This window comes from Cynoglossus semilaevis, chromosome 1, assembly GCF_000523025.1.
Source record: "Cynoglossus semilaevis isolate Cse_v1.0 chromosome 1, Cse_v1.0, whole genome shotgun sequence".
NCBI classification, from domain to species: Eukaryota; Metazoa; Chordata; class Actinopteri; order Pleuronectiformes; family Cynoglossidae; genus Cynoglossus; species Cynoglossus semilaevis.
The window spans coordinates 6789480-6812128 of record NC_024307.1 but is presented as its reverse complement, the minus strand read 5'-3'; the positions used below and the strand labels follow the sequence as shown (position 1 = coordinate 6812128).

General features: G+C 40.6%; 3 protein-coding genes across 10 annotated transcripts in view; 1 reads left to right on the top strand and 2 right to left on the bottom strand.

Annotated features, from left to right (window-relative positions):
• The window catches only part of ppm1aa (protein phosphatase, Mg2+/Mn2+ dependent, 1Aa), a 37047-nt gene extending 31550 nt beyond the window's left edge, over nt 1-5497 (bottom strand). For 2 of the 3 annotated variants that reach the window (XR_003051118.1, XM_008307621.3), the window contains exons 1-5: nt 5105-5496; nt 2435-3287; nt 2226-2343; nt 1787-1898; nt 1620-1677 (exon numbers count right to left, since the gene is read on the bottom strand). Coding sequence is in view for 2 of the 3 variants with exons in the window: in XM_008307621.3 (XP_008305843.1) it covers nt 1620-1677; nt 1787-1898; nt 2226-2343; nt 2435-3271 (1125 nt within the window). In the remaining variant the exon portion in view is untranslated. Of the gene's footprint in view, nt 1-1619; nt 1678-1786; nt 1899-2225; nt 2344-2434; nt 3288-5104 lie in introns of all 3 variants that reach the window. The other variant, XM_008307603.3, reaches the window with a different exon arrangement.
• Nucleotides 5498-6478: 981 nt separating this feature from the next.
• On the top strand, nt 6479-9445 carry dhrs7 (dehydrogenase/reductase (SDR family) member 7). Of its 5 annotated transcripts, none has more exons than XM_017032121.2 (8): nt 6479-6681; nt 7463-7615; nt 7779-7885; nt 8151-8390; nt 8474-8596; nt 8698-8913; nt 9247-9295; nt 9333-9442. In XM_017032121.2, exons 1-7 carry the CDS (start codon nt 6552-6554, stop codon nt 9286-9288), a joined length of 1011 nt encoding a protein of 336 aa, XP_016887610.1. In that variant the 5' UTR covers nt 6479-6551; the 3' UTR covers nt 9289-9295; nt 9333-9442. The 5 variants fall into 5 exon arrangements, with proteins under 5 accessions (XP_016887610.1, XP_016887613.1, XP_024915973.1 ...); XM_017032124.2 differs by having other exon boundaries at nt 9247-9292; nt 9330-9439; XM_025060205.1 differs by having other exon boundaries at nt 6480-6681; nt 9247-9308; nt 9360-9445.
• A 276-nt stretch (nt 9446-9721) lies between these two features.
• pcnx4 (pecanex 4) lies at nt 9722-20122 on the bottom strand. 2 transcript variants are annotated; one of them, XM_008307650.3, is made up of 12 exons: nt 19899-20122; nt 19253-19308; nt 17976-18756; nt 17678-17857; nt 16815-17350; nt 16608-16708; nt 16394-16516; nt 15400-15760; nt 13616-13719; nt 11466-12571; nt 11178-11364; nt 9722-10609 (listed from the first exon to the last, which is right to left on the bottom strand). In XM_008307650.3, exons 3-12 carry the CDS (start codon nt 18677-18679, stop codon nt 10358-10360), a joined length of 3654 nt encoding a protein of 1217 aa, XP_008305872.1. In that variant the 5' UTR covers nt 18680-18756; nt 19253-19308; nt 19899-20122; the 3' UTR covers nt 9722-10357. The 2 variants fall into 2 exon arrangements, with proteins under 2 accessions (XP_008305872.1, XP_024915937.1); XM_025060169.1 differs by lacking the exon at nt 19253-19308.
• Between the last annotated feature and the right edge of the window lie 2527 nt (nt 20123-22649).

The following is a 22649-nucleotide window of genomic DNA, read 5'->3' as shown; positions in this document are numbered from 1 at the left end:
TTTTTCTGAAAGTTTTCCTCAAATCCCTGAACAAAAATCCCGTAACAGACAAATGAGCACTGGGCAAAAATATTGTACGTAACAGACAAATGACCAAATGAGCACTGGGCAAAAATATTGTACAAATTTGCCACACACCCTTAAAATGGACAACATTGTTTGTAAATGTATCATCTGTTTGTGTTAACTTCTATTTTCACACTTAGAAGGAGTTGATGTTGATGATGCATTAGATAAGTAACAATAAATTGGCTGGTTTTTCAGGCAGAATCCTAGTGTTGTACATCTTTCTCCTATTTCCTGAAGACACATCTCCAACAACAGAGCTAGACAAAGAAATCAACTGGAGTTCTTATTGGAGTGCAGCTCTGCGTGTCACTTCCTGCAGTATCAGTAGGACAACAATGTTTCCTGTATGTTAATTTTACATCATTGTAGCTTTTGTTCACTGCTGTGTTGGGACTTTGCCTGTTTCATTCAAACTGAAAATAAAAAAAAAGAATAAAATAAAAGACCAAAAATACTTAGTGTTGCTTCTGAGAGCTCTGTCAAAGCTGAAACTTACTCCAACAGAATTGTTTGTCATTATAACTCAGAGTGGTTAAACTGCCATGTGTTTGTTTTTTTTGGATTTTCTAGTATTTAGTTTCTTTCCCGAAACTTTCCCAAAACAACAACATGTACAACAAGAAAAGAGAGAAAGAGCAAAGATTTGTGCTTCAAAATGTCAAAACTCAAACCGCGTGGAGTCTGAGTCACTGATTTTCTATTTACTGTAATATGCAACATTTTCAAAATGATACATAAATACCGAGTTTCCTTGAAGTGGCCGAATACAAATGCCTTCATGTAAGTTTCTTCAACTGTAGCTGTTATGCTATAACAACTTAAAGGTAATACGCAACAGCCACATCCTTAGAAAGCAGTTACCACGGAGATATGGAGGCCAAACCAACAAAAACTCTTTACAGTTTCATTGTGCAAATTAAATTAATTCCAAAGAAGAAAAAACATTTTGGAACTAATTTAAATTTCCTAAAAAGGTTTGTTCAGGCAAATTCATTTACTTGAACCCATTCATTCCGACGTTCTGCTGATACAGTAGGTTGATGTGTGCAGACGAGTCAGACTTTACACAAATATAACAACAAATTGCCAGTATTTCACGGTGAAGGACGAAGATGTTAGGAGATAGAGTCAACATATTTCACGGAAATTTAAAAGCAAAGTATTTGAGTAGACAAGGGTGCCACCTTTGTGTTGTGTGTATAAAAGGACTGCTGAGAAATGCTGCTTTCCAAATACAAGAGAATGCCATTTTTTTTCACTTCACACAAATGTCAGATATTGATGATTTAACGTATTAGCTTGTTTACTAATTACTGAAAACATCTAATGAGGGAGAATGAGCCTTTTTCTGCACATCTCTTTTGTCAAATCTAAGCCAGGCTGTCTAACGACAAAATGACTCTGAACATGTCTTTTGATCATAATTTGTCAGTTGAATATGTTAAAAAAAATTACAAGGATGCACAGAATTAGTTTGTTCATAAATGTCAGCGTGCATATTCTAAACAAAGCACACCTACTGGCAGTTAAAGGCGGGCAGGGATACTCACTGTGTCATCACTCCGGTAAGGGTTGAGTTTGTTGTAGACTGCTTCAATAACACTTCTCCTAAAGGTGGGAAAATGAGACAAATATGACATTATATATTGCAGTAAAACTTCAAGTGAAAGAATGAAAAGGGATGAAGAGTTCAAGTTTGTCTGAGGAGATTACTCACTTGCTTGCCAGCTCTCCTCCAGGAGGAAGGTTGGGGATGCTCTCAGATGCTAACGTTCGCATGACGTGGACCAAATCTGGGATGCCTTCATCACCCTGCTTTTTAATGATTTCTGTTGAAAAACAAAAATTACTTTTTTACTTTTTGTAAACGTATGTGAATGTTTAAAATGGGCCTATATCTAAATCTGTAAGTGTAACTTAAGGATAAGAAAACTACAATTCTTTAGTGATGTGTGAAAAAACATTCATGCAGTGTATATGTATGTGTATATATACTATATATCAATATAAATATATATATCCATATATATATATATACACACACACACACTTTTAAAATATATGTAGTAGGCCCCTTGGACTGTGTTATTAACCAACGTATGAATTACTTTTCAGTCAAGTGTGAACATTTTGTGTGAACAACTTGTTTCATCTACCTTCTACCCTGGCTTCCAGATATTTATCCAGCTCATTTTCTCGTTTCACTGCTTCTGGAGAAACCTTCGGTGCTCCAGGAAAGCAGATTAACACAACACTCATATTATCCCGACTTCCCTGAAGAAAATAAAACAAAAACACATCATGTAAATCAACAATAAAACTTAAACCAATATGCAAAAAAATTTGGTTTGTCCACATGACATACCTTATACAAACACGTGTCAACGATTTCATTGCTGACTCTTTCGAGATCATCTGTCACCTCCAGCCTTGATCTGACAAAGTCACAGAGTTCCTCATTGGCCATGACGTCCCAGATGCCATCACAAGCTAGTATAATGAATTCATCTTCTCCTTCACATCGCTCTATTGCATACACCTCAGGTTCAGGAGAAACCAGCTGTTCCGTTGGACCTTTCCCATGAACGCACTTGTAGTCGAAGTCACCCAGAGCTCTAGAGACAGCTAATGACCCATTCACTCGCTGGATCATGACTGAGCCTCCAGCGTTCTGAATTCTTTCTTTCTCCAGTGGGTTACTGGGTTTGTGATCCTGCGTGAAGAAGTGCACAGCTCCACCTCTGCTGAGGAGCCCCCTGGAGTCACCACAATTGATGAAGTAGATATGGCTTGGTGATATCATCACTCCCACTGCGGTGGAGCCACTACGGTCCACACCGTGTTTCTTCTCTAAGATGGTTCGCATGTGTTCATCAATCTGCAGGAAGCCTGTGCGGATCCCAGTCTTCACGTTGTCCACTGAGGTGTCGTCCTGCAGAGCACTCTGGAAGTCTGAGTTGCTGGTGATGTGCTCCAACAGGTGCTCACAGCAGTACTTAGCCACCTGAGAGCCAGCATGCCCATCGTAGACAGCAAAGAATGACCAGAGGTCCAGGCCTTGGGGCAGTCCAATTACTGCTGTGTGTGCATCCTCCATCTCTACCCTCCAACCCTGCATGCTGCTCAGCCCATATCGCAGGCTGTTCCCTTCACCACGGGAATTATACTTTTCCATCTTTGGTTTGTCCAGAAATGCACCCATTGTGTCCTCTTAAAACCTGCAACATAAATATAAAAAGTGTTAATTGGATTCTAGTCAAAACAGAGACGTACTTCGTCACTTCAAAAAATAAATTAAGCAACAATGTGCAAAAATTGAACTTCAATGCAGAAAAAAAGGTAGCATATGCAGGGCATCTAACAGATTTGATAAGAAAATAATATATATATTTAGACTGTATCAGTGGCATTATATATAGTGTGCTGATCTGATTAATGTCTGTTTCTTTCTTGTTTAAGTTGTCAGGATGTTACAATGAAAATCAAAGATGTGGCTGTAAGTCAACTATAAAACTACCAGACGCTCATAAAACAAACATGTGGCTGTAAGTCAACTACAAAACTACCAGACGCTCATAAAACAAACTGTTACTTGTGTATTTAAAAAGGGGAGATGTACTAGTGTTTCCCCTTAATTCATTTTAAAAGTACATCAAAGTAAATACTCCTTACAAAAAAAACAATGTTATTCGTGTCAGTTCGTGCTATTGGCAGTGTATTACTATTTAACCAATGAAGGTCAAATGAGTACACCAGAAACTATGTCCAAATATAGAAGTTAATGTGGAATAGGTAAAAATACAACAGATGCACCAGCTCTGTACTCCAGGTGACAGTTCAGCAAGGGTCACATACAAAACACATTAACCTCATTTAAAGTAATTGTTTTTGTTTTCAACTAAACCTAACAAGTATATTATTCGTTTATAGGTGTACATTAGTGTACACAGAAAAAGAAATAAAAAGCAAAGGTGTGACAAAGTGTACACACAACTACCCAAATGATGAGACAGAAAATCTGTCTAAATAAACATGAAAAAGTGTTAAAACGCAGCATTTATGGTTGCATATTGTGGTTGTGCTCTTAAAGCTCGCCAAGGTCGCAATTGAAAGGATTTCTAGGGGAAACACTGAACATTTGTAAAAGCTGTAGGAGTTAGGTATTTCACAGACAGCTGAAACCTGTAAGGCTGCACGCAGATTTCTTTGGCTATTTTCTGTGACCAGCTGGCAACATCCAGGACAAATATACACACCATGAGTGAAAATACTTTTACACAGTGCATACACCTTAGAGCAAAAGAAAGATGAAAATATTTAAAGCGTATCAGGCCTTCATTAATGAAGGACACGTTTTAGAATTAATCTTAAATAGGCTTTTTTTCCCACTCAACGGTAGCAAACGATTAGCATGTTGGGGCTAAGTTCTCACCCCTGCTGTGGTCTAAAAATAGTATAGGACATTTTTACAACACTTTTGAACAGTGTGGATCAACTCAGCCCTCAAACGGATAAAGTTTGCTATGACAAACATAGACATGAATCCTGATAAACATACACCGATGGTTAGCATCTTTCTGACCTTCGCAATACAGAAAACTCATTCGCTCGTGGAAGTGATAATTGCAGCTATCGTTACGTCCCCGCAGTGCTAACGCGGGCTAAGTAAATGACCAGCACCTCGATTAAACTGAATTTCTGGAGACGTAAAAAAGCCTGTACCAACTATGACGCGTTGGTGGGCTGTTTAATGACAACCCGGTCAGCGAGGCCAGATATAAATAATGTATTAACGCTGGGGAAACAGAAATAAAGTTCTAACAACAGTCCAAAAAAATTAACTGTATTAGTGCCTAAATACAGGCCGTGACCCTTGTCCCTTACAGCTAACTTTGACAGGCCTCCATCTGCCAATGCTTTCTAACGTAAATCCTGTCGGCCTTGCTAGTTAACGGTGGCTACATGCTAACCTAGCTTGCTATCTCACTACATTTCCTTCAGTAATACACGCAAGAAATAACATTTTAGCACTTACCAAATTCTTAGATTAGGGCTCAACAGAAACGGAAGCTGCGAGTTTGATGAGGAGTGACTGTGCGAACTACACTCCGAGGAGGGTAGACCGACGAAACTAAGGGCTTAGCGTAGGGTAAGCTAAGCTACGATAGCCAGTTCTGTAGCAATGGCCAAGCGTCACTCAAGACTCGCTGCATAGACAATATCTACGTCCCTCTAGACGCCAGTGTCGCATTACATTATCTCAGCTGGCGACATTGACTGTATGTGGCCTGACGGATTTTGGTGTAAAGGTGTGAGTCGTAGTTCTGAGTGGCCAAGCCAGGGGGAAGCTGAAACGGTTGTCCCAGCCTCTCCACTTGACAGCTTGACAGCTTGCTAACCAACGTTAGCTGCCTAGAAAGGACCCGGATGTTGCAGGTTGCGTTACTCGAAAACATGACATCATCCCTGAAGAGTTAAGGCTGTGTTCAGTACATGAACATGGGTGGGCGGACATACGCATACACGCGGGCGCGGGCGCACGCACACATATACAAATACATACAGGTATATATAAACGTTAAATGCAAAAAAAAAATGTAGTGTGGGAAAACTACTGTCACAGTGTTACACTGTGTTCACTGTGTAACACACTCTCGCCCGATGACTGCTGGGATTAGCCACAACCCTGAAAAGGATTAAACAGGACAATATGAATGAATGAATGAGTCATGTAGATGTTATGTAATGGGATCTGGTGTGAAAAGTGGCCTTAAGGTTAAATACGGCCCACCAGTAGGTCTCCATCATATTGAGTACGTATAGTATAATAGCTGAAGGTTGTAGTTCTTTACTGAAATTTTGAAATCTGTAATATTGAGTCTGTGCCAGATTTAAATGTGGCAGAAAATGGCCCCCTCTATTGCTTCTTTGACACAATGTACAAATCCTCATGTCAGGCAGTTGGAATAATTGGAAATTCAATTTGTTCACTATAGACTTTGCATTGCAGTGTTTCAATTTTTTATTTATTCCTTCTCATGTTGTGTTTTACTTGTGTGGATATAACCATCACACGAGTGCAAGTGTAGTGGGGTAAAATCCAGGTGAGTTACCACTGTGACACATATCAGGACAAGACAAAAAGGTAACGGTGTTCACAGAGAGCACAATAAAGTGAAGAACACAAATAAACACACAGATGAAATCCAGTGGATTATTTTTGTCTTTTCTTAAGTACAGTTTTTTTCATACACTGCCAAACAGGGTTGTGTTCTGTAAACGTAAAACAAGAAATTGTGAGAAATGAACTATAAAACAAAACGTTTATATCACCATTTACCCATTCATTATCACACATCGATAAACGAGTAATACTGCTTCCGGTTTACTTCCGGGCTTTACGCGCCAACTATACCGGACTTTTATTTTGCAAATAGTTTAGCGGAAAATGCTGTGCATTTGGGATTAGCACTTCGTCTAGTATGGATCTTTCTATTCTTACCATTCTGTGGTATTTTTCGTTACTTTATTTAGTAATACACATACTGTGTTTCATTTTCGCCGATGGAGACTTTGAGTTGTTATTGGCCAGTTTTAAAGGGCGACGTCCAGGTAAGATACTAGAGTAAAGGTTGTCTCCGACTTATGCTGTATGATAGATAGATACATATTCAACAAGGGTCACATACAAAACACATTAACCTCATTTAAAGTAATTGTTTTTGTTTTCAACTAAACCTAACAAGTATATTATTCGTTTATAGGTGTACATTAGTGTACACAGAAAAAGAAATAAAAAGCAAAGGTGTGACAAAGTGTACACACAACTACCCAAATGATGAGACAGAAAATCTGTCTAAATAAACATGAAAAAATGTTAAAACGCAGCATTTATGGTTGCATATTGTGGTTGTGCTCTTAAAGCTCGTCAAGGTCGCAATTGAAAGGATTTCTTGGGGAAACACTGAACATTTGTAAAAGCTGTAGGAGTTAGGTATTTCACAGACAGCTGAAACCTGTAAGGCAGCCCGCAGATTTTTTGGCTATTTTCTGTGACCAGCTGGCAAACAAAACAAAAACTAAAAACAAAACAACATATGGTACTTTTCAGTTCATTGGAGATCAAGCAACAACTGTATAAATGTTGATGTCAGAGGGCTCAAATATAGTCTTATGTACATAACGGGTCTTATGTGCTTTGCTTAAAAAAAGAAAAGTCCTCCAACTTAAACTACTTTAACTGGTTCTTTTTAAAATTGGTTTTAGAACCAGTTAAAAAAGAACATTTTTTGTACAATTTTTCTAGGTTATTCCATTTAAAACTCCCCCAAATGTGAAAATGTAATGTGGCAGTGGTTAATGCATAACATTTTCATCTGGTTGTATGAATCAGAGACCATACTGAAAGGACAGGTGGTCTGGGTCACTGGAGCTTCCAGTGGTATTGGAGAAGAACTGGCCTACCAGCTGGCAAAGTGTGGTTCACGTCTGATCCTGTCTGCTCGCCGTGAGGATGAGCTAACCAGAGTGAAACGTCTATGTGTAGGTGAGAAAACCTTCACTGCGTTTCTGGTTTAAAACATGAAAAAAATAGTAATGTATTTAGTGACAACTCTGTTGTTTCTTCTTCAAACCGTGCACATTTGTTTTATAAATCTTTTACCCATTTTTGTCCAGCCTGATTGAATTGAATCTTTTTCTACTTCCAGAGTCATCCAACCTCAAGGATGAAGATATTTTTGTTCTTCCACTTGATTTGCTGCAAAGGGAAACTCATGCTGAAAAAACAAAAGCAGCAATCCAACACTTTGGGCGTGTAAGAATGTTTTCTTACTAATTTTTTTTTCACACTTATCCCAACGTTTAATAATAGATAGATTAAATATCTTACCCTAACCGTATCAAGCAGCTGTGAACTCACCACCATAGATGCATTCATCACTTGATACTGGCTGGAGGAAAGACTTTCCACAACAGGAGCAAAAAACAGATGGTTTCCAAAGAGGAGACATTCACCATTCATTCATTTTACCTTGAATATTTTTCCTGTCTCAGTTTCCATCACACTTGTACATTTTCAGGTTGATATTCTAATTAACAACAGTGGGCGGAGTCAACGCTCCCTGTTCATGGACACCAGCATTGATGTCTATCAAGGCCTGATGGAGCTCAATGTCCTGGGCACAATCTCCATTACCAAGCAGGTGCTGCCTCACATGACAGAGAGAGGAAGTGGAGGCATAGTGACAGTGAGCAGTATTGCTGGCCTCATTGGAGTGCCACTGTCAACAGGGTACGCAGCCAGTAAACATGCTCTACAGGTAAAAACAAATTGTTGTTCTGTTTGGTATTTTGAACTTCCTTCAAATCAGGAAATGTTCAATAATGTATTTATTTTCATTAGGGTTTCTTCAAATCCCTCCAATTTGAACTAAGTGAATATCCAAACATATTCATCAGCACAGTTTGTCCAGGACCAGTCATGTCTCAAATTGTACAAAATGCCTTCACAGTGGACCTCAACAAGGTAGTACCTGGTTAGAATTGTGGGGGTTTTTTTCCCTTCAGCTCTGTTTGCTGTGTCGTGTGGATCTGTCAAACACTTTTTTGTGTGTTGTGTTGAACCAGCCTGTATCTTCACCTGGTGACCAGAAACACAAGATGCCAACGAGTCGCTGTGTGCGTTTAATGCTTGTGGGAATAGCCAACAATGTCAAGGAAATGTGGATCGCACAACAGCCCTTCCCGCTGATGTTCTACCTGCGGCAGTATACGCCAACATTTGCCATGTTCATAACACAGAAGATGGGCAAGATCAGGGTGGAGAATTTCAAAGCTGGTCTGGTAGGTAGAACATTTTTTAATGTTTTGAACATGAACCACAAGATGGTACAAACAGACACTGTTGGTGATTTGTAGTAATCCAGCAGACCCTGAACTGGGAGAAGAAAAAAAAATGAAGTTTGTCAGAAAGTGATGAACAGAGACCTCAGCTGTTGCTAATCCATCTTGAGATTAACAGAAAAGATTGTCAATAAAGAACAAGAGGGAACACACAGACTGAGCAGTGTTTTTCTGGAGGCCTCTTCTCCACAAATACAACAGAGGGCCAGGCAGAAACAACACACAGCATTTCATTAGGCAGCAGCACTGACTGTCACCTTCTTATTTTTTCAGGATGCTGACACAGCATACTTCACTAAGCCCAAAACTGCCTGAAAAGATGAGCCTGAAGATCCCATCCATCCATCCATCCATCCATCAGCCTGAAAAGATGAGCCTGAAGATCTCATCCATCCATCCATTTTCATCTGCTTATCCGTTACCGGGTCGCGGGGGCAGCAGTCGCCACCCAAATCACATTGCACCGTACCAACCGCCCTAAACCTTCCTGCGGGTGGTGAGTCCACTGGAAGGTACCAACCGCCCTAACCGGGACTTGAACTTGCCCAGGAGGTGAACCCTGGGGTTCCACACCAATGACAGAGACATTGGCTCTGGGCCAAAGCGCCTAAATCCTAAGATTATTATTTGTATTACATTCCATATGTTTTGTACCAGTGCTTTCATTTGAACGACTTGCAAATAGTAAATAAAACCCACTTGAATCCACTCACACATGGTTCATATGGTAAGTAAACCATGACTAATCTCTTTTGCGAAGGAGTTTTATTATAAGTATATACACTTTCACATATAAAAATGAACAGTATGTACAAGAGACTATAGACATGTAGGGGTTTTTTTCTCCGTTGTAAACAAGTGTAAACAAAACAGTAGCACTAAACACAACACACACACAATAAATCATACTCAAGGCACATCCTTGACACTTTTAGGAAAACTCATATTCCATTAGTGGAAGTAGAGCCTGATATTTCTGATAAGTCTAAAAAGTACAATAAAAGACCAGAGGTATTCTTTGAGATTGAAGGGCAGGGACGTTGGGAAAATGTTCTGACTTTTTCTAAACACAGTTATTAATAAAATGTTGTTGTTGGACAAATTTAAGTTTTCAAACCGTTTAAGGATAATATTTTTTGTCAGATTTATAAATCCTGTTTTAGAAATCTGTTTTTGAGAACAAAGTGTTTTTATATCACTTCTTAAAGCACCACATAGGTCAAAACATGGGACAAAAGCAAAGTCTCTCCTTCACAAGTGGACAATGACTCGTCTGAACTCAAGATTTTGCTGGTTTTTACATCAACGTCATGACAATCAAGAACATCAGAAGAAGGAAACTGGCTGCAGGGGGCGGGGGGGTAACAGAAATAACTCCTCACGTTCAGAGGCAGGGGAAGTGAAGAGGGGCTGAGGAGTAGATGGGGTATCCTAAAGGAGGATCGGCCGCCTGAACAGTTAAGTTTCTCAACATGAATGGGTGGGCCTGGATGCTGTACCGCTCCTCGTCGTCATTGGTGGCATACAGAAGCTCCCAGGAAAGGTTTGCCCACTGGCCTCGCACCCCCTCTGCATTCAGACGGCCCACCTGAACCAGCTGCTCCTGCAGGGACAGGACTCTGCCGGTGTAGGTACCCTGTGGACGTGGACAACAAGACACACTTCTTACTCTGGTTGGGAGCTGAATGAATTAATAAACGAAAGCTTCTCCATCTGATACTGTTGATATGTATATTTATTAAACTGTTTCTCAAATATAGACATGAATAAATCCATTACTAAATACTTGATACACACCTTGTAACTAACGAACAGCAACTGTGTGCACTGGTATCAGTGCGACAGGAATGCATTTATAAAGAAAACAAAATTAAGTTGCCTCAGGTTTGAAAAAACAAAACAAAAAATGTATTTGTCTTGTCGTAGCAGCAGCAGATGGTAATGTTAAAAATTATCCTAAATTTGAATTAGCACTTGAGGTTCTTAAAAATGTTTTCTGCTCTTCCTTTATTAAATTCAAATATGAATTGATATTTGAAACCAGGAAAAAAAAATTTGAATCAATAAAAATGATTTAAACTGATGTCAATACAACTGCAGCCCTAACTGAAATTCACATTAAATTTTCTTTTTTGGTTTACATGAAGGTATGATCTTTAACAGACATGTTCGTAATGAATATGACAAGCTGTTTGTGAACTTACCATAGCCAAGTCATGACCCAGAGAAAACAGGAAGGGCTTCTCCTGGAGGACGCTGTCATGCCAGCCTTTCTCTGTTACCAGGCCGATGTACCAGTCCCTTTCATATTCCTCCAGAGTGTTGAACAGCTCCTCCAGGGACTCCATGGGCCCCAAGCTCGCTTGATCAAATAGTAGCTTAAAACTAAACCTGAAACCATACGAGTCCAGTGTGAGAAAAGGTAGAACACTTTAAGTGCATTTATAGGTTAAGGTGAAGAGAGTATAAAAGAGAGAAGAGAGTACATTTACCTGAAAGCTTGGAGGGAAAGCTGATAAAGTTCTTTACTGGAGGAAAGCCACTCCAGTCCTTCTGTCCACGGTACATCTCCACAGTACAGCCTGTAGACATAACTGGGACTGGTGAAGGCCGACTCTGCCCCGAGTGAGACGAGACAAGACAGGGCGACCTGTGCATGCAGTTCTTTCAAAGCCTCGTCCTCCTTCAAGGCTTTGGACATGTCCTCTGAGGTTTCGCTCTGCACAGCAGGCCCACAGCGCCCTAAAGTGAACCTAAACCAGTCCTCGGGAAACAGAGGCCTGAGCTGCAGCAGGCGGGAGGGCAGCAGGGGTGCAGTCCTCCATCCCGTGGGTAGGTTGAACGCCTCAGATTGAGGGCAGCTAAAGTTCAGTGGAGGGGCAGACGTTGGGCTGTCTCTGAAGACCTCCGTGCTCCGGCCTTTATCTACTGCTGGCATCCCAATGCCCAGTCCAAGAGGCTGCAGAGGCTGTAAGGCGGAGAGGGCCATGTTTTCAAAGAGACTGTCCATCTCCACAGAACCTGGCAGAGAGGCTCCAGTCTGCAGCACCGTCTGTCCTGGCTGCACCTCTGCAGTCACTAACGCCACCGTCCTCCTGGCTGGCTGAGGACCAAACAAGTCATCCTCATCTGACCAATCGCCAAAGGAGGTTAAACTGGAGCTATCCTGTCTAAACCTGAGAGAAGACACGTTGGATTCGACAATCACTGCCTCCGGTGGTTGTTTGCAGGTAGTGTGGGCCAGCTGTGAGGACTGGGACTTCCTTCCTCCAATCCCCGACCCTTCTTCACTCATCCACATAAATCCTTTGTGCCTCTGAACGCAGTATCGCAGGAGCAGCCAGACCAGCACTTTAAGAAAGTCCTCCTGAAGTTTCCTCAAGTTGTCGTGAGAATCAATGATGCCAGAGAGAACGTTTCGAGCGTCAGAGTAGACTCGAACAGCGAGGGCGGCACAGGGAGTGAGAGCGTTCCCCCAGTGCAGGTTGAAACCCTGAGTGAAACCAAGACGTTCGGGGCGCTCGAAGGCAGCCTCAAACACCTCATCCACCCTCCGGGCTTCAACCGTGTGACAAGACGTCTCCTGCAGCTCCAGACCCTGTGTCAAACCATACAACACTTGTAAATAATGGAGGACAAAGAAAAAAATATGAAAACTTTCAACATTGTTGTTTGAAGTTTTCCTGATACAAGAGTTATTTTTCCTCCAAAGGTTTTTCAAAATGAATGATACTAATACAATGCAACATGACCCTGCATTTCTTGTGAGGCAAATGCCAAAATAACAGTATTAGTGCAGTGTTTGTACAAACAGTCACACAACATACGGTAATTATTTCCCTCACTTCTGTTAAAGGCCATTTCAGTCGAATGAAAAGTAAAGTTTTTCAGTAACAAACTGATGTTGGAGAGAAACAGGAAGTGGAATTAGATACAGAATGAGAAACAAAACCCAAGAACCAACATCGTGCTTGGCTTTCCGTGTATCGTGTTTCTTTAACAAATAAAAGTCAACTTACGCAACCACATCTATGACATCAGACTGGAGCAGAACAGATAAGTCAGCTCATCTGATGTGGACGTGACCAGAGTTAATGATTCAAGGGTTATTTGTGTTCCTATAGAGTTACTATAGTGAACTGTAACCCTGCGTCACTCATTAGACTGTGCATATCCCAAACTCAAGTTTTCTTCCCTGCTGTTTGTTTGTTACTGTTAAATTCTGAGGGATTACCAGACATATCATAGTCAAATTCCCATCATGTGCTGACACCATAGGCCAGTAAAGCAAATTCTGATTCTGAAAAAGAGCAAGTGAAGTGTACACAGAGTACTACAGAATTACACAGTATGACAAACAATTGAGGGTTTTCCGTACTGCCTGTAAACGAACAAAAAGTAAAAAAGAAAATCAAAATTACACTTTCTGTAAAACCAAAACTGAACAAAAATACAACCTGACTTCATTCTGCAGCATGGAAATATTGTCCTAGTTTTTTTTTAATTATTCCCACAAGTAAAATTAATCAGTGACAGAGTGACACAGAGTCTGTAATAACATTGTGTTTGTGTTTGTGCTGCATATTCTGGCCATGTTTAGAAGTGCAAAACTAGATAAAAAGAAGGGGAAAAAAAACAGTACCTTAATATTTACTGTACAGTAGCCATATCCTCGCTCCAGGATCATTATCCAAACCATACGGTCCTGGAAGCGGCCAAGAAAATGAGAGCCCGGGGCTAAAGAGCCTATGAAGGGAAAGACGTAAATACATCATTAATGTGTTTCACATGTTGTAGTTGTGACTTTTAAACTGACAGAAATGAATAACAGAACACACAACATACATATCCTGCACCACAGAGGGAGTCTTGGTCAAGATCCTTTTTCATTTTGCATCATCTGTGTTTCCTTGTGCCGACTACGTGGATAAGTGGACTACGTGTTGAGACAGGAACCATGGAAGAACAGGAAGGTCATGATACTATTTTAACTGGCTGACTGTACAGGGATTTAAATATTGAATGCGTTCTCAGTCTTAGCTTTATGGTCACTTTGTGGTGAGAGAAAGAAGTTGACAGATGTGCCGTGATGAAAACTTTTTTTTTTAGGTTGACAAGTGTCTCTTGGCTCAAGGATAATGTCATCTCAGAATAGACACTAGTGCGACCTCAGGAGAGAAAGTGACACGCTGGCAAGACTCCTTTCTACAGCTGCTGTGTGAATAAAGAAACACAACACTATGCGTGAGCCGTTGTTAGACTCAGAGCAACAACTTCACTCACTGAGAGTTTGTCATCGGACACAGTCCACCAATCTCAGAGACAAAAACCGGCAGGAGACGCCGTGACGACCTAACCTCAGTGGTTTAGCTCAGTTTGACATCATTTATTACTTGTGCGGCTTTTCTCCCCTCTGACTGAGCACGATACAACGTCCTGGCAGAGTTTTCCATTTGCCCAGAGAGTATTAGACTGTAGATGGTGTGGAAACACTGTGATGTAATGAATACAGATCAGAGCTGTTTTTGTGGGTCGCTTCACAGGAACTCGACTAGATCATACCACTCGAGCTAGCATTACTGGCAGCGACTCCAGTCCCCAGTGCTGCTCCAGCAGCATTCTTCTAACTATTTAACCATATGATGGGATGCTTCGGTGCTCACTGAACTGCAGACAGGCCTGACTTGACCCATGGGCGAGGTCAGCCAGTGGCAGTCAGTGAAAACAGCATAAAAGCTCAGTTATTGTGGTATATGTAAACATGAATATATTTCCATTACAACACATTTCATTGGTTTATAATTTACTCAATAACAGGATTTTCTTAACATTTATATTGATGTGTACGTCCCTTTTTTTATGGAGTACCACATGGTTCTACTCTCAGTCCAAATATGTTTCCACTGTGCATCAGGGCACAAGGTGAAACTGTTTCCTCTTTGAATTGTTTTGCAAAATATCTACAAAATCTATCTGCTGACAAACTTTAGTCAAAGTAATGGTTTTTTTTTATCATTTCATTGACATTAGCCTGTATCAAATTTTCTTTGTTTTCTACTGCAGGCTAAGCCTCAGTGTAATGACTCAAATCTTGTTTTTTGTATTAAAAGCTCTTCCCAGAAATATGTTGAAATGATCATTTATATGTTTATTGGAATGGATTATTGCACTTTTTGCTGGTATGATGTAATCCTTTCTATAACTCCATTCAAATGGGAAATTAAAATATGTTTTTTAAGCCATTAAAGGTGTGCCTGACTTTACATAGTTAAGATAGCGACCCTGCACTTAAACTTTTGATTTTTATACATTAAAAAAATTAATAAACTTATAAATTTAGCTCTACATTATAAATAATAATGTAATCAAATTTAATATTTTCTTACAAAAAAAAACAAGACATAAAAAAAAGGATGGATAACTAACCCAGTGACCCCCTTGCGAAGGCCATCCTCATAGCCGAGGCCAGACTTCCACTCATCTGCTGGTAGAAGATGGAATCTGTACAGGGACAGGCAGTACCCACAGGCCCAGGCCAACTGCGCTGAGGTCTGGGAAACCCCACCAGGAAGATGGGCAGAGTGAAGAGGGGCAGCAGTGGGGCGGAGAGCAGGGCAGAGAGGGTCACCACAGCCAGCAGCAGAGGGCACAGAGAAGCGTTTATAGCCAAGAGTGTTCCAGCTGACTGTCGACGCTGCTTCTTCTCTGTCCACGATGTCACCAACACTGTGAGGGTGAACTTTAGTTTGGCCAGGAACTGGGTCAATCTGTCAATGACCAGGCCCACCTGAAAATAAACCACAGCCGGGTCCTAATCATCCTGTATTTATAATCGCAGCATCGGCTTTAAAGTATTATGCATGAATACACTGTTATTATACTACAGTAAAGGTATGTGTCGGCAAGTAAACACACAATGCTGTTACATGTTACATAACATCAGGTTACTAAAATCAGAACACAGGGATCTACATTTGTAATTGCACTCTGGCCATATGATATATATCGCAAAGTAAACACACGATTCTGTTACATGTTACATAACATCAGGTTACTAAAATCAGAACACAGGGATCTACATTTGTAATTGCTAGTGAAGAAATTAAAGTAAAGAAAGTAAAATTAACCAACAACATGAATATTTGCATGTTAATTGTTAATAAAAAATCAATACAGTGCTGTAAATGTTCAATACATTATCATGAATAATTTTTTTTTTAATTTTTCTGTGTATCAATATATTGTTTACACCCTTATATTATACTATAGAGGTATTGACTGTATTATGATAATCCTAAAATAAAATATCTCAGATATTTAAGTTTTAAAAGAGCTAATGTGAATTTTACAAGCATCTAAGCATCGTTTTTGGTTTACTGTAATTAACGTAGAAATCAGGGACCAATATTTCTGAGCTCACCAGAAGAAGCTGAAGTCCAGTTCCCAGGTTCTCCCACCCCTGTACCATGTAACTCCCAGCTGTGAGTCGCACCAGAACCACCACCACCATTTGGAGGAGAGCATCTTCCGAACTCTGCCACACCTGCACAGAACAAGAGCCACACTGAGCATTAAACAAACAAAAATGTAATAATAAAAAATAAGGACACTTCATTTCTTGGATTTTTTTTTACCACTCTGAAGGCTCTGGTGAATCCCACACTGAGGGAAACCCTGTGTAGGAGCTGCAGAGATTTGTCCATTGAGAGAAAAGCAACCATCGCAAAAGGAGACACTGTGGGTTCAAACACAATTTGAAAAATACAGTTACAAACCAAACAAGAAAAACGAACAAAATGTTGAATATATTAGATTAAAAATCAAACTTTTAACAAACTCACCAAGGTAAATTAGGACTCTTCTGATCGCTGCAGCTGTGTATAATCCCTTACTCCTCTGCTTGAATTTCTGAACACTGGACATCCCTTTAGGATACAGAGGGTTGAGAAATACTCCTCCAAAAATATAGGCTCCCTGGATCTCTCTGAGAGCCCAGCACAGACAGAAAAGTACAACGAGTAGGTAGCTGACAACAGCCTGGGGTCCTGTTACCAGACTGTAGGAATCAGCTGAACCCAGGAAGTGATGCAACAGTCCTGCCTCTGCTACGGCCACGAGTAACAGACTCAGATAAAAGAAAAGCTCCCTGCAGCCCAGGTTCCATCCAAACGAACCTGGAGGAGGAGGAGACACTCCTCTGCCAAATCCACGATCCTGAAACCCTGGTCTGGGACCTTTGCAGACCGTCCCAACCTGGCTGAGGTCCAGACTCAACAAAAATCCAGTGGAGATGGAGAAGATAACCACACCCAATGTCGATGGGATGAAATAATTACACACAGCTACAGCCACAGACGCACCAAACATCAACAGCAGCCTGTAAGAAAACATACGTAACAAAGACCAGTTAACACACACACAATTAAGAGCACAAATATCATGAAAGTATTGACAGAAAATATGTAAATATTCACTGTTAAGAAATACATAAAAATACATGTACTGAAAACAAAATATGACCAATTCCAGGACAGAACACTTTGACAGTGGAAAAATGATGGAGATAATATTTAGTGCAGTTATATTTTTTTTCAAACAGTTCTATAATTACTGTAATTTTTAGGGTTTAAAGCTATTGACAAAGATACTATAAAATCTAAAAAACTACTTTTAGTGTCCTTGCTATTTCTTTTTCCATTATCACCTGAGGTTAGTGGACATGGGTGAGCCTCCTAAGCCAAAGACAAGAGCCTGCTCCATGCCCCAGAGGAGCAGAGCATCCAGAGGAGGCAGCAAACCCAGGGCCCACAGTAGAGGTAGGAAGAGGAACAGCACATGGAGAACCTGGCTGGCCAGCTGGAGCTCAGGGACAGAACCTGAAAACCTGGACCACAATGCAAATCAATTATTGTGACAGAATAAAAACTATTTAAATATAGAAAAAAATAGCACCATATTGAGATATTTCAGTTACTATGACGATGTTTTTGCATCTGCTTTACCTATGAGCCAGGTCAACGGCGATGAATATAAAAATGTACAGAGGACGTGTGAGCGGGGTGATCTCATACGTGTCCTGTGCGTGGAAAGTGGCCGTCTCCGTGGCTGTGTTCACAATGAGGGAATATTCAGCTATACACAGTGTCACCCAACTTAGGACAAAGACTACCAGGGATGCTCCAATGCCACCGTAGAGCGTGGTCAGTCTGCCAAGGAACACGTACCACGTTCCAAAGCCACAGAGCAGTCCAGCCAGTACTGTGTGCAAAACCACGTTCAGTCCAAACCTCTTCCCAGGAGCAATGAACCGGAGTGTCTCTGGGCCGACACAGTGGGTGAATTCCACCTCCTCTTCATCAACCAGAGCACCAACATTCAGTGCACCCAGCCTTTCCACTGTGCCATTTCTGCGTGCAGCATACAGAGCCAGGGCCTGGACTCCCGCGGCAGCACCAAACATGAGCATGCCAGCGAGAACCGCAGCATGGAGTTCCTGCAGCAGCTGCAGCTGGCACAGCAAAGTACCAATCCCTCCAAATAGCCATGGTGTCAAGAACAGGACTGCCTGATTAACATAGACATAGGGCGGGGCACAGTAACCCAACTTGAGACGTGGACCCCCCAATATTGTCTGTGGAAAGCGCTTCCAGAAGAACTCCTGCTTGTACTCATTAAGAAGGGGCACATCTGGCCCCATTCTGACCATTCCCAACTGGGTGGGAGGTCATCTCCACGCAGGTGAGGGCAGGGTTCCATTCATCATCCTTAACACAGTGAACCTGTCTGCAACAGAACGTACAACATACAAGCATTATTATTATTTTACACAAACTGACACGTATACAATATACTGTATATATACAGGGTGTACAGGGTGTACAGGGTGTACAGGGTGTACAGGGTGTACGACATCCTAGTTGTACGGCATTTCCTGGCTATGTCGCCATATCTGATATATTTATTAATGAAATCTTGTTCCATCATCCCGATGCACAGCGTTATAGCTCGCCAACTAGATCGTGGGAAATAGTTGGCCATTAAATCAGATGAATGTTTGCCTTTGTTTACATTTGCCAGCCATACGCCATACATAGGATTGTGTCACATTTACTTTTTTTCATTTGTTTTGTTTTTTTTCGGGGGGGGGGGGTCTTTGCCCTTTATTATTACTCCCAGGCGCAAGTCAATGTTTTTATTGTCCTAGAATATAATGTTACCACTGTCTTAGCCTTGGGGAGTTACACAGATACTTATGTGCAGTATGTGAATTCAGACTTACAGCAGAACGCGAGTTACGTCGCTCCATATGAACAGAACTCGTGAATTATACGTGACCTATAATAATAAACACATCGAATATTAATACCCTTGAATATTTTGGAATTCTTAAAAACTGTAGATACATCACCTAACGGTACCCAATGTGAAGGTGAATTTAGAACTAGGAACAAACATATGCTTAGTTATTATGTTATCGTGTGTCCTATACAGTGAACATATGAAAGTGTTACTGTGTCTATATTTTAACGTCAGACCCTTTCACATGGCGTGCATAGTTAATTAAAAACGCTAAATGAATTTACCTATCATCTTTCTAATCAAAATGGACACGAAAAACCATTAGAAATAAAAAGGAGCAACATCTACAGAGTTGCCATTAAAACGTGATACACAGCAGCAGAGTGGATGAGTCTAATGTGTTAGCATCTGAGGCTGAAGCCGATAACGGGTCTCGTCTCGTATAACGAGGACATATGTTTTATATGAACGTATTGTCTAGCTTTTCTTTCTTTTACGGCTAGCTCTGTTATTGTTAGCCTACAAAGCTAAATTTGCACTGTTTAAATGCCGTTAGCTTGTTATTACCAACAGGTGAATATTATCGAGTAAGCAAATTGTAAGCAAGTGGTGTAAAATGAACCTACCGTCAACAGTACAGTATCCGACTGCGGCTACGCTGTGAATAATATGTCACGATATTGTCGCTAATGTCATATAACAAACGAAAATCGCCAACTATGACGTTAGCAACTAGCTAGTCACTGGAAAGGCAAGCAATGTCGGCATGATTCGCTGGGCGATGACAACCAATAGGAGTGAAGACGAGCCGAGAGCAAATATTCCGATTGGACCGTGAACTCTATTCATCCCACCCCTCGGCAATCACAACACCTCATCACGGTAGCAGCGACACAAAGAAAACAAAATCAACTCCGCTCGAGCCTGTGCCATGGAGACACTTGTTACAACACAAAATACCAGACACTAATGTCGACTTTTTTAGTGTAAATTAAAACAAGTTGAAATAAACTGCAAGAAATGTTATTTTATCAGGTCAATATAAAACGAAATTGTATCTACGAATAATAAATAACCATAAATAAAGTCTGCCATTTTCCTATCTATCTATCTATCTATCTATCTATCTATCTATCTATCTATCTATCTATCTATCTATCTATATCTTTTATGTGTCTCTAAATTATTATTTACTTAGATGGGAAAAGAAAAATGAAGATGACAACATGAGCAACTAAATAAACAATAATATTGACAGAGATAAGGCAAAGAAGATTAAACCGTTCTGTTTATTATTGTCATTATTATTATTATTATTTTTAAACAGAGCAGATAAGGACGGACAAGAAGATGTAATTCTCTCCTAATCTTGAAGAGGCAATTTGTCTTTTGCTGAGGACATGTTGAACAAACAAACAAAGAAGGCTGTCAGTCAAGAAAATACCCCCNTTTCAATGATTTTAGTTTGGTTTAGCAGCCATTTGAAAAGGATTGTCTACCTGAAATGAGACATCAGAGTCATCAACCGAGGAACAAGTGAATAACCAATGAACTAAAATGTCCTGTCTCCAAACACTTACTCTAAAACTGATTCCCTTCTAATGTATTTGCTGTTGTGTTGTTATTACGCGGCGTCCTTTGTTTTTTTTTAACAAACAGAACTCTTTATATGATTGAAATAATGTGATAAATGACACTAGTCCCATAATGAGGTGAATCACACACACACACACCAGTCCAGAAATGAAAAGCAGTTACAATTTGTTGCTCCTGAAATGTCTGCGCAACATAAAAGCTTTTCCTGTCGTTCTAAATTTCTATTTTTCTTCCTCTCCTTATTTCTTCTCTCTCTCTCTCTCTCTCTCTCTCTCTCTCTCTCTCTCTCTCTCTCTCTCTCTCCTCTTGGGAAACACGCAGGGTGCAATTTACAGGGAAATGACAAACAAAAATGATAACTCAACAGCACATTTCTTAGATGAGCAGTACAGCAGAATTGTTTTTGAATGGGGGATATATTTCTGGGATGGAAAATGACCATTAATGTGCACCTTGAGGACACGCAGCCATTTATATTTCGATGAGGACTTGTAGTCACATCACTACACCAGTCAAATGTGGTGATATTTACACATAACGGCCACACGGTGGCAACTCACCGATGTTCTCAAAACATCAAGGATGATGTTCTGATAAAGCTCATACTGAGCCTTAAATGAAATGAAATAATTTGGATTTTTTTTTTCAAATTCGGTATGAGAAAATCTTTTGATTCTGCTGTGGATTAATGAGAGTGAGAACCCAAGTTTAGGATCCACACGGTCTCACCAAAACAGCAGAAAGAGGGGGTCAGAAAAATGTTACCTGATCTGACCCTCCTCAGAACTTGTTGTCTACACAACATGCAGTTTGTTTGGTCGGACTTTGATGCGAACAGTTTAGATCACGGGTGTCAAACTCATTTTGGTTCACGGGTCACATGCAAACTAATTAGATGTCAAGTGGGCGGGACCAGTACAATCATAACATAATTAACTATAAATAACAAGTCCATGTTTTTTTCCCTTTGTTTTCATGCAAAGAAGTAAAAGTATATTAGATTTCTATTCATATTAATTGAAATATAATTTTGTGTATTTTTTAATTTTCAAAATTCATTCAGCGGGCCGGACTGAACACCCTAGCGGGTCTGCTCTAGTTTTCACTACTGAAGTTCTACTGAAGCCTCTTCAAAGCTACCGCAGCTCGTGCACGTGCCGTATATTTGACACCCTTGGTTTAGATCCTGCTGGTGTAATGGTTTAGATGATGATGTCTGTGGTTCTGACCACACCTAAAAGTCTGTCAGTTACTGGATCCTAATGCTGTCAAGAAGGTAGAGTGGGATCGCACATTCGTCTCAGCATTCATATCATAGTTGTGTAGCTTTAGTATCCACACGGTCTCACTATATTGGGCATTTCCAAAGACCATGGTACCTGGTAAGTGGATGGTGAGTCTTGTTCAGGCATGGGCAAACTATGGCCCGGGGGCTGGATATGGCCCGTTTGGCTTTTTTATCCGGCCCGCCAAACTTAATGCCCGCAGTTCTCCAATAGACATCATAGAAAAGTCTTAAAACATCGTAGCATTTTAGGCTTTATGACTTTTACATGTCATTTGTTTTAGTCCATACGAACGCTCCATTGATCCTGCTCCCTCCCGTTAAATTTTAGGACCTATTGCGGCCCGCGAGTCAAAAACTTTGCCCAAGCCTGCTCTAGTTTTCACTACTGAAATTCTACTGAAGCCCCTTCAAAGCTACCGCAGCTCGTGCACGTGGAGAGCAGGGTGTAGCGGTGCTTCTGCATCAGATACATGTTCTTAATGCTCCGATGAGC

Excerpts from the sequence above, each read along its gene's own strand:
- dhrs7 (XM_025060205.1), top strand. The coding sequence starts at position 6,552 with ATGGATCTTTCTATTCTTACCATTCTGTGGTATTTTTCGTTACTTTAT. Across the intron at positions 6,682-7,462 it reads TTTTAAAGGGCGACGTCCAG|AGACCATACTGAAAGGACAG; the intron begins GTAAGATACTAG and ends TGTATGAATCAG. Across the intron at positions 8,597-8,697 it reads TCACAGTGGACCTCAACAAG|CCTGTATCTTCACCTGGTGA; the intron begins GTAGTACCTGGT and ends GTGTTGAACCAG.
- pcnx4 (XM_008307650.3), bottom strand. The coding sequence starts at position 18,679 with ATGGTCAGAATGGGGCCAGATGTGCCCCTTCTTAATGAGTACAAGCAG. Across the intron at positions 16,709-16,814 it reads AAGAGTCCTAATTTACCTTG|TGTCTCCTTTTGCGATGGTT; the intron begins GTGAGTTTGTTA and ends TTGAACCCACAG. Across the intron at positions 15,761-16,393 it reads CTGGACTTCAGCTTCTTCTG|GTGGGCCTGGTCATTGACAG; the intron begins GTGAGCTCAGAA and ends GTTTATTTTCAG.